The sequence below is a fragment of the Notolepis coatsorum genome, assembly GCF_963971535.1.
Source record: "Notolepis coatsorum genome assembly, chromosome: 13".
In the NCBI taxonomy this organism is placed as follows: domain Eukaryota; kingdom Metazoa; phylum Chordata; class Actinopteri; order Aulopiformes; family Paralepididae; genus Notolepis; species Notolepis coatsorum.
Window position 1 is genome coordinate 121827171 of NC_140177.1, and position 18725 is coordinate 121845895.

The 18725-nt window shown below is 46.4% G+C and overlaps 1 protein-coding gene across 1 annotated transcript in view; it reads left to right on the forward strand.

The window, feature by feature from the left end:
- Positions 1–18725, forward strand: part of ap1s1 (adaptor related protein complex 1 subunit sigma 1) — a 133626-nt gene that overhangs the window by 104194 nt on the left and 10707 nt on the right. Inside the window, exon 3 of the mRNA XM_084327418.1 lies at positions 5727–5835. Coding sequence (XP_084183544.1) covers positions 5727–5835 — 109 coding nt within the window. The remainder of the gene's footprint in view (positions 1–5726; positions 5836–18725) is intronic.

Consider the following 18725-nt stretch of genomic DNA (forward strand, 5'->3'; position numbering starts at 1 on the left):
GGCGAGTGTTCTGTATACACTCCGTCTGGTGGTCGGTAGTGCAGTCGACCTTCCCTGCTCCTTGGTCAGGGGTGTGTGTTTATAATGGAGCGAGTCTGTTTTGAAGCGCCAGACTAGTCCTAATGTCATTTCTTGGGCTTCTCCTGGGATGGTCGCCATCCAGGTCTCGCTGCTTGCTGCCTTGTCCTCGGGGGAGAGGCTGCGCAATACTTGCGGGTCGCTGCTGGCCCACTGCCTGAGATCAAAGCCGCCTTTGATCAGGGAGGCGCGGAGCTTGAGTAGAAGGGCCTCGGCTTCTTCTGGCGTCGAGACGCTTTGCAGACAGTTGTCCACGTAGAAACTATTTTCTACACTTTTTCGGACCTCTTCATCAGCTGCTGGGTCCTCTGCGACGTGTTTTTGCAGTGCAAACGTAGCACAGCATGGGCTGCATGTGGTTCCGAAAGGGAGGACTTCCCATTGATAGATGGCTGGTTGCTCATCCCCGATCCTCTCTCTCCATAGGAACCGCAGCAGGGGCTTGTCCTCTGGGGGGAGGCTGCGCAATACTGGGGGGTCGCTGCTGGCCCGCTGCCGGAGATCAAAGCCGTCTTTGATCAGGGAGGCGCGGAGCAGCGCACGACGTCGCCAGTCAATTTTCTTTGTGTCCCGCTGTGATTAGCTTGTTAATCTCAGCGCGGTACACAGTCTCCTGAGCGGGGTCTCTGGCTAGGCGCCGCTCTGTGTTCAATAGATACCGCTCCGTCGCTTTTTTTGGGGCGTGGAAGGTAGGCATACCCTCTCGCCTCAGGAGTGGAGTTGCGTATCTCATCACTCCGTTGACTTTGACTCTCTTTGTCCCTTGCTCGAGGAGTGCTATGGCGTAAATGTCTTCCTTGGAACGAATGTCTTTCTTTTCGTTCTTAAAGGGCATTGTCTCTAGTGTCCATAGCCTCTCGACATGCTGTAGGAGGGTGGTGTCTTCTGTCACTCTGGAGTGGAGGCAGCTAGTGGCTGCTGTTCGGTTAAGAGACTTAGCGAGGGGGCCTTGTAATGTCCATCCTAGGCGGGTCTCGACTGCTGCAGGACAGCCTCTGGGCCCTGTGTGGACCCGGTCAATCGGGACGATGAGGTCTGCATGGTCGGAGCCTATCAGCAGGGTCGGGGTGGCACCGTCTATGAGCGGGATAGGTAGTTGACGCAGGTGCACATATTTATCCATCAGCTTGGCGATGGGGTAGGTGTACTGCGACAGGCCTATTTCTTGGCTGGTGAAAGCATTAGTAATCCTATACCGTCTCTCTGGCTGCCCGCTTGCTGCGATAGTGAAGGAGACATTCTCGCCCTTTATCGTCTTTAGATCTCTTCTTATTGTCCGAATCGTCATCTGATTTTCGCTCCCCCGCAGCCCCAGCTGGGCCGCAGCGGATGCGAGGAGAAGGGTCTTCTCTGACCCGTCGTCAAGGACGGCGTAAGTGTCCATGACCTTGTCTTGGTAACTCAGTGTTACGCGGACCACCTTTAAGAGCACTCGGGCGCCCCCGCTGCTGGCGGGGTCAATGTACATAACACTTGCCTTTGTGCTGCTTGAGGGTGTGGGCTTTCTTCTGTTACTGTCGTGTAGGACATCTAGGTGGGCTCCGTCACACCGGCTACACCTCTTCTTTAAGCGGCAGTCGGCTGCCATGTGACTGCGCGCACATCGGTAACGGCGTCGGTTGGACTTTATCCATTGACCCACTTCATCGGCGGTCATCTTCTTGAACGTGTCACATTGTGACAACCAGTGTTCTTTCTCGCAGTACGGGCACACCATCTTCCACTTCTCTTTCATCGAGGGGGTACTGTGGTTCTTGCTGCTCGGTACTGGTTCTGATTGGTGCATGACGGTCACCAATCTTCGGCCATCGTTTGCTCTCCTAGGTCCCTCTCTGGAGCTTGGGGTGCTCCGCATGAACGTATCCAACCGTAGGCTGTTGACTTCTCTCGCTAGGAAGTCGGCTAGGTCTAGGAGGGATGGCTCGGGACCGTTAGGATCACGGTGGTCTCTTTGCCGCCTGAAGCGCTCTTGTCGGGCGGGCGGGAGCTTCTCTAAAATCCTCTCGACATTAGAGTTCGCGTACAGTTCGTGCATACCCTTTTCTCTTTACGCCCCCAGCATCCCTACCAGGGATTGTACCTTGATAGACAGGTCATCTAGTGAGCGATTGTCTGTGGCTGGGGGTAGGCGGTCGATATGCCTTATCTCTTGTATTACGTAATCCCATATGCGTCCATATCTTTGGTCGAGTGCTGCTAGAGCCGCTGTGTATGGGGTAGTAGAGGTGGCGTAGGCCAGCGCTATATTGTGCGCTCGGGGCACCTTGAGGTGCTTCAGTAGGATAGCATACTTGTACGGTTCGTCTGCTACATCGGACATCATTGTCTCTAAGCACATTCGTAGCTCGGTGTACTGTGCTCTGTTCTCGTGGGTGAAGTCCGGAAACGTCGGTGTGCCAATGTATGATGCCATGGATGGCTGGCACATCGGTGAGCGTTGGAAGAGAGGCCTCCTAGGCGAGTCTCCTCTTACGCCTCTTGGTGGGCTGGTACCTGCTGGGTACCATGGCCCGCGTATCCAGGTGCTATTCCTCGGGGCTGGTCGTGCGTCAAGCTCACCCGTGAATTGAGTCGGGGGTCTGTAGCGCAGAGCCGCGGGGGTAGAGCCTGGGCTGTACTGGACCTCCTGGTCCTGTGGAGTTCTGTGCTGCTGTCAGGCTTGACTCTCCTCCTCTCCCTCTTCTTCTTGTTCTGGCAGGTCCTCTAGATCCTGTAGTCGTCTATTTAGCCTCTCCGCGGTGTAGACCGTTTCTTCCTCGCGTGGACCGGTCGGGGAAGGAGTTCGGAGGGGGGTATAGGCTCTCTCTGGTGGTCGGGCTCAGGGTCGTTTGATCGGGTAGGGGAGGGTGCCCTTGACCCGTGTCTTGACGAGGCCCTGGAACCCCGTGCGGAGGGAGGGGGTGTCGCCCTGGCGATCAGCTGCTCCATTATCTGCGCTTGTAATCGGTCGCGCTCGGCTTCGCGCTTGGTGAGAGCGATGTCGCGCTCTGCTTCTCTTTGGGCACCGGCAGCGGCGCGCTGGGCTTCGGCGGCGGCGCGCTCTGCTTCTCTTTGGGCACCGGCAGCGGCGCGCTGGGCTTCGGCGGCGGCGCGCTCTGCTTCGGCGGCGGCGCGCTCTGCTTCGGCCCGGTCTCTTACCATATTCTCTTCTGTCTGAAGGCGTCTAATCTCTAGACGTATACGATCTTCGTCGCTCCGTTGCTGCTCCGTTGCCTGTGCCAGCATCTTGTCCGCCCCGCTGGGGGAAGACGCTGGTTGAGGTGATCCGCTCCTGGCAGTACTCGTTGGAGATCTGTTCTCCTGTGGCGAGTCCTGGAGATCCATCTCCGGGGTCTCTTCTTCTTGTAGCGGGTAGAGTTCCATCCCTGGAGAGCCGTCTTTATCCTGGAGCTCTCCGGGGACTACTTCTTCGGTCTTGGCGGGGGGTAAAGTCGTGTCAGGTCCCTCCTGGTCCCTACCGTGAGCTTGGTCAGTTACATTAGAACCCACTAGGGCCTCTATTGGCGGGGTAACCTGGGCGATAGGGTCGGACATAATTTTACTATCTACTTTTTCCGCGTTTACAGTCTGTAGAAGGCTAGGTAGTATATTGGCAACGTAATCCTCTAAGTACTGAGGTGTCTGCCGTCTACGCTGCGGGCGATCTACTTTAGGAGAACCGTTTTGTGGAGTGTTCATCATAGGCCATGTCAATATTAATACCGCTATATTAATATTACACTAGTTACCATCCGGCTCGAAGGACCAATTGTAACTGAGGGGTACAATTCCCTGACTGTATTGATAAGTATGGTATCATTAAACCACTACCGCTTTATGTACTTTAATTACTGGCCATACAGTACACGATATATGAATATGATGAACACTTCCCACAATGAAATCGGTTCCAGTCAAAGGTATTAATCAAGTATTTAATGGAGCAAAAGGTACATAGGATACTTTACATTATTCTTTGAATGCACTTGTAAGGCAAAGGAGTATGCGTAGGCAAATCAATAACGAATGTCCATTCTCTGGTTACGCAGGAGGTAATTATACAACCTGAATCTTAGGGAATTATATCTATGGTACACTGGTAATATAGCGGAAGATACTGGAAGGGGTTCCCACTGGTTGTAAGCCAGCAGGGGGGGGTAGAAGATCTGTCGGTAGTAGGACGTCTGGTCAACGATGACTAGGGAGACTTCAGGTACAGAAGCCGGTGCAGTAGCCTCTTGATCCACAGACGAATACAGCTTGGTTCTCTTGTAGACTGTAGCTCCACAGGGAAGAAAGTTAGTCGGCCTCAGGCTCTCTGGGCGCCGACTCGACTTGACTCCTCTCGGGGTAAATCCAACACGTGCAGGCGTCGGCGATTATCCGCTCCATAAATCACAGGACCAAAGCAAATATATTCCAGCCGCAAAGGGCTATGTAGTCGTCGGGTAGATTAATCCAGTGTACATGTCCATACGGCTCTCGTCTAGGTCTCCTCGGGTGAAAGCGCCATGCGGTCGGCCCAGCCTGGATAAGAACTCTAGCTAATACGAGAAAGCGTTGGAGATGCTGGTCACTGTAGAATTCTAACCGCACGATACACTATACACAAATAGACTATTAAAGACTTAATAGAAATATGTCGCACTCGACGGTATAGCGCCAAACTCTGACAATTCAGTTATTAATTCGCACGCGGTCTCGATGCTCTATTCTGAGGCCAAACAGGCCATACTTCACCGCACGTTGTATCGTGGGTGAGGCTTCAACTTATCGGTAACATACTAAGGACGAAGGGTACGGAGGTAAGGGGCTTCTACATTCACCTGCGCCGTATTTATACGCACGGTGAACAAACTAGTTCCACTCTCACTTCTGTCGCGTATCCCTGGGCAAGGCCGGGCTTGTCCAGACACATCTTGACGGTGACTTTGAACCTGGCTCCGGAGGCCGGTCCCTGGCGCCGGTGGACCGCTGTCCAATAGGAGAATGAACTATTATGGTCTGGGCTAAAGGGATATTCCGTGTATATGTACAAGGAATATACAGGGGACATCAAACGATATACAAATACTATGCAATATATATCAATAAATAAATATATATATTCGGTTTAATCTGATCCTTTGTAACAATGATAGTAATGTGCTTAACCCTGCAGTAGTTATGTATCAGGCTAATTGTTAGTCATGCTGCCACAATACGGTACATAGAGAATGGAACACAATGATCCTACTGTTTTTCCGATGAGGAAGGCTTACCGTGCGTGTGTGTGTCATCTAGCTGCCGTGTTTGATGGATGCTGTAATTAGCCATTGTCTGTTGACTGAATGGGGGTTATGGGACAAAAGAGGTCAATTTTACACCTTAATTTGGCGTGATAACGATAGCCGCTCTCTTTTCTGCATGTGTGGGGGCGGGTGCGCGCGTGTGTACATGCGTGCGCATACGCGGTGTGTTCTGTTATGTTTCTTGTGTGTGTGTGTTTGTGTAAAGCTATGGTGTGATTACAGGAGACACACACAAAAATAATAGCAAACAGACAACATGATCACAGCAAGAGAGCAACACCGTTTCTCTTTGTCTCACGTGTGTGTGTGCGTGCCGTGTGCGTGTGTGTGTGTGTGTGCGTGCCGTGTGCGTGTGTGTGTGTGTGTGTGTGCGCGCAGGTATGCCAGTCTGTATTTCTGCTGTGCGGTAGAGGAGCAGGACAACGAGTTGATTACACTGGAGGTCATCCATCGCTTTGTGGAGCTGCTGGATAAATACTTTGGCAGCGTGAGTCACCCTCCCTCCCTCTCTCTCTCTACCTCTAGAGTCCACTGTCTCTCTAGGTCTCTCTCCCTCCCTCTCTCTACCTCTAGAGTCCACTGTCTCTCTAGGTCTCTCTCTCTCTGCATCTCTCTCGCTCTCTGCGTCTATCTCTCTGTCGCTCTCGCTCTACCTCGTTCTTTCATGCCGTCTCTCTCCCTGGTCCCTTGGTCTCTCTTTCTCCATCTGCATCTCTCTTAGGGCTGGGGGGCGATATGGCCTAAATATGATATCACCATATTTTCTGACCTTTCGGCGATACACGATACGCATCACGATGTTTTTCTTTTTTTACCCCAAACAATTCATTATGAGGCTTACCAAGACAGTATTTGAGTTTGCAAGCTAACATTAAAGACAAAATAAAATACCCATGCATTTAGCATTTTTATATTATATATTAGATTTCGATTATTGGATTATTAGATTATATATTGCATATATTTAGCAATGAGATATTATATGATTTAGATATGAAATATGATGAATTGAAAATGGGGGACCCTGATGTAAACAAGACGAAAGTCTTTCTCTGGTCTGCATCCCCTTAACAATTGTGTGTATTGAGCTGTACTGTACCCATTCTGCAATATGTTAATACAGTTTTAAATCAATCAATCAATCAATAGGATTTTAGCATTTTTATGAAACTACTGTATATTTGTATGTCTCTAAATGTTTTGATGAATTGAAAATGGAGGACCCTTATGTAAAAAAGCCGAAAGTCTTTTTCTGGTCTTCATCCTCCAGTCAGTCCACTGTTGTTGTATTGAGCTGTACTGTATTGTACCCATTCTGCAATCGTTAATAACGTTTTCATTCATTCAATCATTCAGCCGGCAACAGAATAATTTTGATTGACAGTCGAGTCTGCCAATTACGTCACACCGCTTGTACCCGCCCTGCTGTTCTTAGCACCAATCGGCAAGCGCTATTATTTTTTTACATTCCTGAATGCCCTCCATTGATTTTAACGAGAGCTCAGCTCAACGACAACAACAACAGCTCACCGCAGCCGACGAGTGATTACTAGCGCACCGCAGCATGACAACGAGGCATAATGATTTTACTGCAACAAATGTTATAATAAAAGCCTTTCCATACATCTGTCTGATTGAAAACTTTATTAACAGACCGCAGAATGGGCACGCACAACTCGGCACGGACTGAGATATGAACAGTAACGCTTGCTATCTATGTCGTCATCGGACGTTGCTACTGTATGTTTGGGTAAATACGCTGATAACTATATAACGTGTAACTATATAACGTTAATGCCACAAAACGAATGCCTTTGTTAATAAGTACTAACTTTGATGCAGTAGTGTGTGTGTGGGAGCGGCGTTGTTCAAAAGTTTGAACGGGGTGGACCAGATTGACGCGACACAATCCTCTTGGGCAAAACATCACGATATCCACGATACGTTAAAAAAGTGTATCGTTAATTAACTGTACCTGATATTTATATAATATCGTCATATCGCCCAGCCCTAATCTCTCTCCCCCTCTTTGTTTCTATCTATCTTTCTAATGATCATTCTTTCTTTCTAAACTTACATTTTTTTTATCTTTTTCTCATTCTCTGTTCACTTTTCACTTCTCATCCTCCCAGCCTCTGTTTGCTCTTTCTGTTCCCTGTCTCACAAAACACACACACACACACACACACACACACACACACACACACACACACACACACACACACACACTTACGCTCTGCCCTCTGGTAGTAATGGTGTAGGTCTGAAAAATAGATTATAAGTAACACATTCACTTCATTGCAGGTGAAGGTATACTACCGGATATGTTCAGCCTTGCAGATCAATTTGTTTTTCTGTTGAGTCGCATAGCAAACATCAAACGTTTATCACGCTGTACTGAAGATTCATTGGCTGTATGTGGCTTCACGCCGATAGCGTCACATCTGTCAACGAGTGACTGAACTAGCTGACATGAAATGGTGGAACGAATGGAATTAACGTTATATGAGAATTAAACAGTTTGTCTTCATCACTTGAGTTTGTCTAGCACTATCATAATGGTTCACGGGCCCAAGTAAACTCCTAGATTTTGAGTGGCCCCACCGGTATGCCTTTCTACTAGCTTTCTAACATGAATTGTCTTGCCTGGTGCTTTTATTTTGAAGGCAAAACATACTTCTCCACAGGAAGTCCTATTTAAGCTTAAGCTTAATTAGCTATCTTTACACAGCTACAAATTTGATGCTATTGCCATAAAACCACATACAGCAGATGATCTTCGGTACAGCGTGATAAACGTTGCACGTTTGCTATGCAGCTCAACTGAATAACATCCCCCGAACTGATCTGCGAGGCCGAACATAATGCGGCACCTACACCAGGAGGGAGAGGTGTGAGAGAGAGACAGAGAGACGCAGAGACAGACAGACGGATGCTCTCTGTAGAAAGGCCTATCTCTCTCTCTCTTTCTCTCTCTCTCTCTCTCTCTCTCGCTCTCTCTCTAGTGCGTGTCCTCGCTTGTAGTGGCATTAAAACATATAGATTACTTATTCAAAAGAAAATAAATATCAGATCCTTCTGTGCCACAGACTGTAGTCCCAAAATTACAACGATCAGGACAATTGAGACTAATCAACAGACAAACAAGGCAGACTTCTCCCTATAGGAATGGTTTGTAGCTCCGTGGAAGCGTCAAGCAAAGCAAACAGCTGAATCATTGGACTTCTGGGTCAGACATTTTCAAAATGAAGGTCCTCAAGTCGAAGCCTATAAGATACATTTTCGTGAACAAAAAAGTATAAAAGTGCAATAAATGCAGAGAGTATAGAGTAGAGGTTTTATCTTATTTAATTTTTTTACAAGACATTGTGTACTGATAAGTAGAGTTGTTCCGATACCGATACCAGTATCGGAAATGCCGCCGATACTGCCTAAAATGCTGGTATCGGCAAGTACCCTCTAATTCTACGCTCCGATACCATATGACGTAATTTATCAACAACACTGCGGTCTGCTGAGTGAGCATTATAAAACACACGTGTTTTTAAATCGACCGTGAATTAAAGTGTCAATGCTGTTTGTCATTTTAACAGCAGATACTTTCTTAAATGCCATTGTCCCGAGAGAGGGGTGTTGACGGGGAGCTCTGTGTTCGCTTGCTGGTGTTATTTAGCATTAGCTGAAGCGCTAACCGAAAGCTAGTTTTAGCTTTAATGCTACATTGGCTAAAGTTGGTGCTATTCATAATCCAGCAATAATGGCTGCAGACCTGCAAGCAAAGTACAGCAAGTTGGCACAGGACTATTCCAAGGTAAATCACTTTTTCATCAGTAACGTTACATTGTTTGTATTTCCATCTAACGTTACCTAACGCTAACCTAGCTCACGCTAATGTGGCTAACTGATCGACCTCTTGCACACAATTAATGACATGTTGCGGACAGCCATATCGGTGACAATGTTTAGCTTTTAGTGCCAAATGATAAGAGTCTGAGGCGGAGTCTCAAAAGAGAATGTTGAATATTTATTGTGCATTAAAAATCACAAGAGAGCCTCTGCTAGGAGCTGAAGTTACCGGAGCCTTCTGGATAGGAAGTGCGCAACAACGTTTAACGTCCGTGTGGAACCAATGTACCAACAACAATTCCGTGGGTGAACTCATTGAGATAGTTGTCAATTAATGATACTAATACTAATCTATACAATCACCTGTTGTTGAATAAATACCATTACTTTATAGTTATTACTAAAAAAACAGTATATATAAAACAGTAGCTGTAAAAAAAAAAAAGTTTTATAATTTTATATAATATATATATATTTTTTTAATGTATGCACTGGTATCGGATCAGTATCGGTATCGGCCGATACCCAAAGCTTAGGTATCGGAATCGGATCGGGAAGGACATTTTTTTTATCGGAACATCTCTACTGATAAGGCTTCCAGGAGTAAGTCTCCAGCCTTACTCAGCAGCACTAAGGAGGCCAGCAAACGTGACCATCTTCAATGCTCTATAAAATATACAAATCTCATTCATGCCACAGAAACACAGTAGATATCTACAGCGAATTACTTGAAATGCATAACTGTGTCTGGCTTTCTGCTGTTGTCTAGCAAAAGCTTGCTGATTCGACCACAAAGTTTAATCATGAAGCACTCAATCGTAAAGCAACAATAACACTATGAAGCATGAAATATGCAGGGAGGGTTTTCTCCTGCGATGGCACAGCACTAAAATGGACTTCTGGACGCTAAAGGACTGTGGCAAAAGTGCACACTTAGAAAACTTTAAATGGAATATCATAGGGTCCTAATGACATAGAGACGTCCAATACATTTTTATTGACTGCGCTTGAAGAGAATGGTCAGTCCATTTTCAATACATACATACATAATAAAAAGGGAAAGAGCACTGTCTGTCCATTTGAATAGAATATGCCTAACGTTACATAAAAAGGTGGGGTAATGAAATTGGATGTGTTGTGCACAATGTCAATCTAAGTGCTGCTACTAAATTGTATGCTGGTACTTCTAAAATGTTCAGTAAGGAGCTACAAGTGCTACTAGTAAATGGTTATTCTGGAGCCCTGATCTGATAGCCATCTGGTAGTAATGGTGTAGGTCTGGTAGTAATGGTGTAGGTCTGGTAGTAATGGTGTAGGTCTGGTAGTAATGGTGTAGGTATAGTAGTAATGGTGTAGGTATAGTAGTAATGGTGTAGGTCTGGTAGTAATGGTGTAGGTATAGTAGTAATGGTGTAGGTATAGTAGTAATGGTGTAGGTCTGGTAGTAATGGTGTAGGTCTGGTAGTAATGGTGTAGGTCTGGTAGTAATGGTGTAGGTATAGTAGTAATGGTGTAGGTATAGTAGTAATGGTGTAGGTCTGGTAGTAATGGTGTAGGTATAGTAGTAATGGTGTAGGTCTGGTAGTAATGGTGTAGGTCTGGTAGTAATGGTGTAGGTATAGTAGTAATGGTGTAGGTATAGTAGTAATGGTGTAGGTATAGTAGTATTGGTGCAGGTATAGTAGTAATGGTGTAGGTCTGGTAGTAATGGTGTAGGTCTGGTAGTAATGGTGTAGGTCTAGTAGTAATGGTGTAGGTATAGTAGTAATGGTGTAGGTCTGGTAGTAATGGTGTATGTCTAGTAGTAATGGTGTAGGTATAGTAGTAATGGTGTAGGTATGGTAGTAATGGTGTAGGTATAGTAGCAATGGTGTAGGTATAGTAGTAATGGTGTAGGTATAGTAGTAATGGTGTAGGTATAGTAGCAATGGTGTAGGTATAGTAGTAATGGTGTAGGTATAGTAGTAATGGTGTAGGTATAGTAGTAATGGTGTAGGTCTGGTAGTAATGGTGCAGGTATAGTAGTAATGGTGTAGGTCTGGTAGTAATGGTGTAGGTCTGGTAGTAATGGTGTAGGTATATGATAAGTGCCCAAGTTAGGTCTTAGGTCAGATCGATAACTTCATAACTCATTGGTCTGCTCATCTTGACATCAAACAGCGTCCTGCGAAGTGGTTGACATGCAGAACCAAATGAGTCTACAAAATGTTGTTGTTACTCACTGACCGACAAGAGATAGCGAATGCACCGTTCCGACCCCACCCAGTCATTGACCTTAGGTCGAGTGATTGGGGTTGCGGAATCTTTTATTTTATTTGCACTGGGAAGGACTCTCTTTATTCAGATGAGGTCCATTTCCCTTATCCGTTACACGTATTATCACTGTATGGCTTTACTTGATAATCCCATTATACAGAACCCACTTCTAAAGTTTTACATCATAAATCATGAACATCACTAAGCAATGGGTAAAGTTACAATGCAAAAACATTTCAATGCTTACCCGTCCGTCTTTCAGTTAGAAGAATGGATGCAAAAAGGTATATTATAAAAAACTGTTTTATTTAGAAAAAGCAAGTTACAGAAGAGACTTCATTGGAAATGTCCAACTCAGTTAAAAGAAGTATAAAACAAACATCTCATCTGACATGGCTTGTGCCTGCTTGTGCCTGCCATGGTAAATCTTCAAATCTGGCTCCTCGAAGGAGGAACAGTCCTTTTTATATTGATCCGGCATCATATTTCTATTGGTCTAAAGACAGTGATGTCACAGGTATGTCATTTCACTAGCCAACCAACATACAATACGTAGTATATATTTATCCAATCGTTTTACTTTACGTGCACAGTAAGTGTCCCTCCCTTTTCTTTTACTTGCGTTACCTTCAGTTACATAGTTTTTTCAAGTATGAGAAAGTCCCTCCACTTTTCATCTTATTCAGAACTTACAAAGGGTTAACCTGTTAACCATGCGTCTGCCGGCCGGAGAGCTCAGGGAAGAGGCCCTGCCTGGCAAGGTCACATTCTTTCTGGTTAACTCCCTACTGCATGTTCATGTGGAGGGAGGGAGACAGATACATCTGTACAGACCAAGCAAATAATTCTTAAGCAGAAACATATAATTTGCAGATGAAACATATAATCAATATAGCATTATACATATCTATACCTTTATACCTACAGTATATATAATTATTATATGTGAAAAATAGGTTAGATTCACACAACAATCATTTCACTGTCTTCCAACCAGAGTTTAGTTTTAAAGTCTATAAAGAATATACTGGTTATAAAGGAACAAACAGGATGTCAATTTCCAAAAGGGTCACTGTTGTTCTGTGGCACTTCACACCCCCTCTGTCATCCTGGTCGGTCATTTTCCATTGTCTTAATAGCGTCTATACTGGGGGACGAGATGGCGACTGCGGGGTCACGTGGCTGTGACTCTCCACACCCCCTCTGCCATCTTGGTACCTTGTTACCCTGGTAGCCGGCGGGAAGACTTGCATCTGTTGTTCCCGGCCACCGCACCTGAAGACAACACCTGGTGGTTATCTTGTGGTCATCTTGGTCATCTTGGGGTCACCCCCTCTGACCTCTTGGATCTCTCCCATAGTTTGAGGTAGGTTGAATTGTCACTTCTCGGGCGACCCCACGGGTCCCCGAGAATTGTAGCAGCAGTCCTCTATTGAAGTGTGGTTGGCCTGGTCGTGTGACCCTGTCCGTAGGCCTCGCAGGACATCACAGATACGGTCCACAGAGGACTCATTTCTTTTCTCTCTTTCAGGTCCATTCAGGGCTCTCGTCGCCCTGTAACCTGGGTCCAGGCCGATGTCTCTCTGTCCGGTCTAGGAGGTCTAGGAGGTCTGGGAGGTCTAGGAGGTCTGGGAGGTCTGGGAGGTCTAGGTGAGGACCTTGAGGATGCTCTGGAGCTTGACCCATCCCGGTCTTCCTCCATTTCCGAGTTCTGACCTGGGTCAGCATATTCCTTCTTGCCATTCGCTGCGTCGTCCACTGACTCCGGGGGACAGCCCCCCCGTCTAAGAATGCTCCTGGCCCGAAATAGGGCAGGTTCTGATCCTTCCGGTCCGAACTGTACTGTCGGTCTCCTTGGTGTATCCTAAGGATGGAGGTCGGTTCATTCCAGGATCGCAACATATTCACTTTGATCATCTGATCCTTCATAGAGCGCACAGCTGTCTCTGCCACCCCGTTCGTATTGGGCTGGTAGGGTACAGAGTATTGGGCCATTACACCCGCTTCCTCCAGTAGTTTCAGTCCTGCTCTCAGATACTGCTATTTGTCTCGATGGCACTGGTTCAGGTTTTGTCCCCCTTACCAGCGCACATTGTTCACAGGCCTTTCGGACTGTTGTTTCCGTCCATTTCCTTCTTGCACAGGGGGTCAACCCTGTGTTGTGCTTGTCTCGGTCCAGACTGGGTAGTCAGTTACTGTTATGTCTGGTATTAGCTCTGGCTAGTTAGCCTGCTGTAGACTCAGGCTAGGTAGCCTCTTGTAGATTCAGGCTATGTAGCCTCTTGTAGACTCAGGCTATGTAGCTTCTTGTAGACTCAGGCTATGTAGCCTCTTGTAGACTCAGGCTATGTAGCCTCTTGTAGACTCAGCTCCTGCTGATAACACCAGCCTGTATGATTACGCTGGTTCCACTTCCGTCACAGTAGCAGGACTTATGCTCCTGCTAGCTTCTGGCTCGTTATCCTGCTATTAGCTTCTGTTAGCAATGGCTAGTTATCCTGCTATTAGCTCCTGTTAGCAATGGCTAGTTATCATGCTATAGACTCGTAGAGTTTTTCTACTTAAGTTCTGACTCTAAGTAAGCATTATGTTACTTCCAGTTTAAGTGACTTTAAAGCTCCCTCGGCCTTGGACTTTAAGGTTCCCTTGGCCTCATCTCCGCTTGCTGCTCTGGGGTTAGTTTCTCCCCCATGTTTTTCCCTGGATCTTGACCGGGGGTTCTTATTTCTCTTTCCATCATTTGGGCCATTGAAGCCCCTTTGGGGAGCTAGCGTCTCCTTGTGCTAGCTTCTCTTGAGCTATTACTCAATATGTTGAGTAATCAGAACTGTGTTCAGTTTCAGAGGTATTTAGCTCCCCATCCTGTTCAGGCTCAGACTCAGTTTCACCTGAAGGTGTCATCTGTGGCCTCGGGTTCTGATCCTCGATCTGAATGTCGCCATCCTCCTCTTCTGGGCCATAGAAAATGGAACAGTGCTCATAATTGATGTTTTTGGCCTTTAGGTACTCGTCTAGAGAGCTGAACGCCTCTATGTCAGTGGAGGGAGATGCTCGTTTTGAGGTGTAGCCTTGCGCCTCATAAAGAGGAAAAATGACTACATCGTCTTCTTGGTTCTGTCCATTTCCAATATCCTGTGGCAGAACAGGGTCTCCATTTGTGGGTTCAAATGTCAGGTCCGACATAACCACACACATAACCATCCAGTCGTCATCACTCTCCTCATTTTGTGGTGATTCCTCCACCGTCAGTTCCTTGTGGTCTAGATCTATGGATTGTTCACGTTGAGAATCTTCATGATTCAACCCTTGCTCTTTAATTGACGCTTCCGTCTTGACCGCATTCTCACCCTGCATAAACAGTGTCTCAGGAGGCAGAGCGGTCGTCTGGCAATCGGAGGGTTTCTGGTTCGATTCCAGCTTGTCCCAGGTAGTGTGTCGAAATGTCCCTGAGCAAGACACATAACCTTTAACTGCTCCAGTCAACTTTTGCAGGTTGGCACCCTGCATGGCTGTCTCCACTGTCTGTGGGGTTTAAGCTCTGCCTTCGTCTTGAAGGTCTTCCCACACTGGCCACAGCAGTAAGGTTTCTCTCCTGTGTGTACCACGTGGTGTAGTTTAAGGTGACGCTTCGTCTTGAAGCTCTTTCCACACTGGTCACAGCAGTAAGGTTTCTCTTGTGTGTGCACCAAGTGGTGACTTTTAAGGTGACGCTTCGTCTTGAAGCTCTTTCCACACTGGTCACAGCAGTAAGGTTTCTCTCCTGTGTGTACCACGTGGTGTAGTTTAAGGTGACGCTTCGTCTTGAAGCTCTTTCCACACTGGTCACAGCAGTAAGGTTTCTCTTGTGTGTGCACCATGTGGTGTTGTTTAAGGTGAGCCTCCGTCTTGAAGCTCCTTCCACACTGGCCACAGCAGTAAGGTTTCTCTCCTGTGTGTACCAAGTGGTGACTTTTAAGCTCTCCCTTCGTCTTGAAGGTCTTCTTACACTGGGCACAACAGTAAGGTTTCTCTCCTGTGTGTACCACGTGGTGTATTTTAAGGTGACGCTTCGTCTTGAAGCTCTTTTCACACTGGTCACAGCAGTAAGGTTTCTCTCGTGTGTGCACCATGTGGTGTGTTTTAAGGTGAGCCTTCGTCTTGAAGCTCTTTTCACACTGGTCACAGCAGTAAGGTTTCTCTCGTGTGTGTACCAAGTGGTGACTTTTAAGCTCTCCCTTCGTCTTGAAGGTCTTCTCACACTGGGCGCAACCGTAAGGTTTATGTTCTGTGTGTACCAAGTGGTGACTTTTAAGCTCTCCCTTCGTCTTGAAGGTCTTCTCACACTGGGCGCAACCGTAAGGTTTATGTTCTGTGTGTACCAGGTGGTGTTGTTTAAGGTCTGCCTTCGCCTTGAAGGTCTTCTTACACTGGGCACAACAGTAAGGTTTCTCTCCTGTGCCAATTACTGCCTGCTGTACAGCCGGCAGCTCTGGGTATTGTGATTTGCTTGGTTCTGTGAATTCCTCACTTTCCGCAAGCGTCTCAGGGGACTCTGGGTGTGTTCCCCGTTCTCCTGGGTAGTCTAACCCCCTGCTGGGTGTAGAAACTCCCAATCCATCATCCAAGGGTAATTCATCGTCCTCTGTGATGTGGGGATGATTGTGAGACATCCTGTTGGTACTGGCTCGTTAGCTGGCGCTCCTGTAGACTAGGGCTATGTAGCCTCCTGTTAGCACCAGCTCGGTAGCCGATAGTGAGCTAGTTAGCTTCCGTCTGGCTAGGGCCAGCTCATGGGTGTTAGCACTGGCTCGTTAGCCGATGGTGAGCTAGTTAGCTTCCGTCTGGCTAGGGCCAGCTCATGGGTGTTAGCACTGGCTCGTTAGCCGATGGGGAGCTGGTTAGCTTCCGTCTGGCTAAGGCCAGCTCATGGGTGTTAGCACTGGCTCGTTAGCCGATGGTGAGCTAGTTGGCTTCCGTCTGGCTAGGGCCAGCTCATGGGTGTTAGCACTGGCTCGTTAGCCGATGGTGAGCTAGTTAGCTTCCGTCTGGCTAGGGCCAGCTCATGGGTGTTAGCACTGGCTCGTTAGCCGATGGTGAGCTAGTTAGCTTCCGTCTGGCTAGGGTCAGCTCATGGGTGTTAGCACTGGCTCGTTAGCCGATGGTGAGCTAGTTAGCTTGCATTCCTGTGAACGCGCCGTTTTGGCAGCGTCACGTAGCCTCGGGCTAGGTAGCTATCCAGTTAGCACTTAGCTCGCTTGTGGCTAGTTAGCCTGCATTCCTGTGAACGCGCCGTTTTGGCAGCGTCACGTAGCCTCGGGCTAGGTAGCCATCCAGTTAGCATTTAGCTTGTTTGTGGCTAGTTAGCCTGCATTCCTGTGGGCAAAGCACGGAATTATGTTGCACTTGTAACTCCCCCCAGAGCTCTCTAGTGAAGCGTGATTTTTTTTTTTTTTATTTAGTCGCAAGTAAACGTTACTTTAATCACAAAGATAGAGCTTTCTATTGAATTGTGATATTCCCGAGTAGAGCTTTCCACTCGAGTGTGACTTTAAGCCTTTTATTTTAGGTTTCTAGGGGCGACAGTGGCTCAGGAGGTAGAGCAGTCGTCTGGCAATCCGGAGGTAACCGGTTCGATTCCCGCTCCTCCTGGGCAGCGTGTCGATGTGTCCTTGAGCAAGACACTTAACCCCTAATTGCTCCCGATGAGCAGGTTGGCACCTTGCATGGTTGCCTCCGCCGTCGGTGTGTGAATGGGTAATATGTAAGTAACAAATTGTAAAGCGCTTTGGATAAAAGCGCTATATAAAAAAGCAGCCATTTACCATTTAGTCGCAAGCAGAGCCTTCTACTTTAGGTTTGACTGTAAGTAAACATTCCGTTACCCTTTAGTCGCAAGTAAACGTTACTTTAATCACAAAGATAGAGCTTTCTATTGAATTGTGATATTCCCGAGTAGAGCTTTCCACTCGAGTCGCCAGTAGAGCTTTCTACTTTAAGTTTGACTGTAAGTAAACATTCCGTTACCCTTTAGTCGCAAGTAAACGTTACTTTAATCACAAAGATAGAGCTTTCTATTGAATTGTGATATTCCCGAGTAGAGCTTTCCACTCGAGTCGCCAGTAGAGCTTTCTACTTTAAGTTTGACTGTAAGTAAACATTCCGTTACCCTTTAGTCGCAAGTAAACGTTACTTTAATCACAAAGATAGAGCTTTCTATTGAATTGTGATATTCCCGAGTAGAGCTTACCACTCGAGTCGCCAGTAGAGCTTTCTACTTTAAGTTTGACTGTAAGTAAACATTCCGTTACCCTTTAGTCGCAAGTAAACGTTACTTTAATCACAAAGATAGAGCTTTCTATTGAATTGTGATATTCCCGAGTAGAGCTTTCCACTCGAGTCGCCAGTAGAGCTTTCTACTTTAAGTTTTTTGTCAAATCTGTAATTAAATTTTATTCCAGAGGCTTTTGACAGTAGTCCTGTTTTCTTCGGCCGTTAGCACCTATTCAGTTAGTATAAATGCCCAACGAAGGGACGCCATGATAAGTGCCCAAGCTAGGTCTTAGGTCAGATCGATAACTTCATAACTCATTGGTCTGCTCATCTTGACATCAAACAGCGTCCTGCGAAGTGGTTGACATGCAGAACCAAATGAGTCTACAAAATGTTGTTGTTACTCACTGACCGACAAGAGATAGCGAATGCACCGTTCCGACCCCACCCAGTCATCGACCTTAGGTTGAGTGATTGGGGTTGCGGAATCTTTTATTTTATTTGCACTGGGAAGGACTCTCTTTATTCAGATGAGGTCCATTTCCCTTATCCGTTACACGTATTATCACTGTATGGCTTTACTTGATAATCCCATTATACAGAACCCACTTCTAAAGTTTTACATCATAAATCATGAACATCACTAAGCAATGGGTAAAGTTACAATGCAAAAACATTTCAATGCTTACCCGTCCGTCTTTCAGTTAGAAGAATGGATGCAAAAAGGTATATTATAAAAAACTGTTTTATTTAGAAAAAGCAAGTTACAGAAGAGACTTCATTGGAAATGTCCAACTCAGTTAAAAGAAGTATAAAACAAAAACATCTCATCTGACACGGCTTGTGCCTGCTTGTGCCTGCCATGGTAAATCTTCAAATCTGGCTCCTCGAAGGAGGAACAGTCCTTTTTATATTGATCCGGCATCATATTTCTATTGGTCTAAAGACAGTGATGTCACAGGGATGTCATTTCACTAGCCAACCAACGTACAATACGTAGTATATATTTATCCAATCGTTTTACTT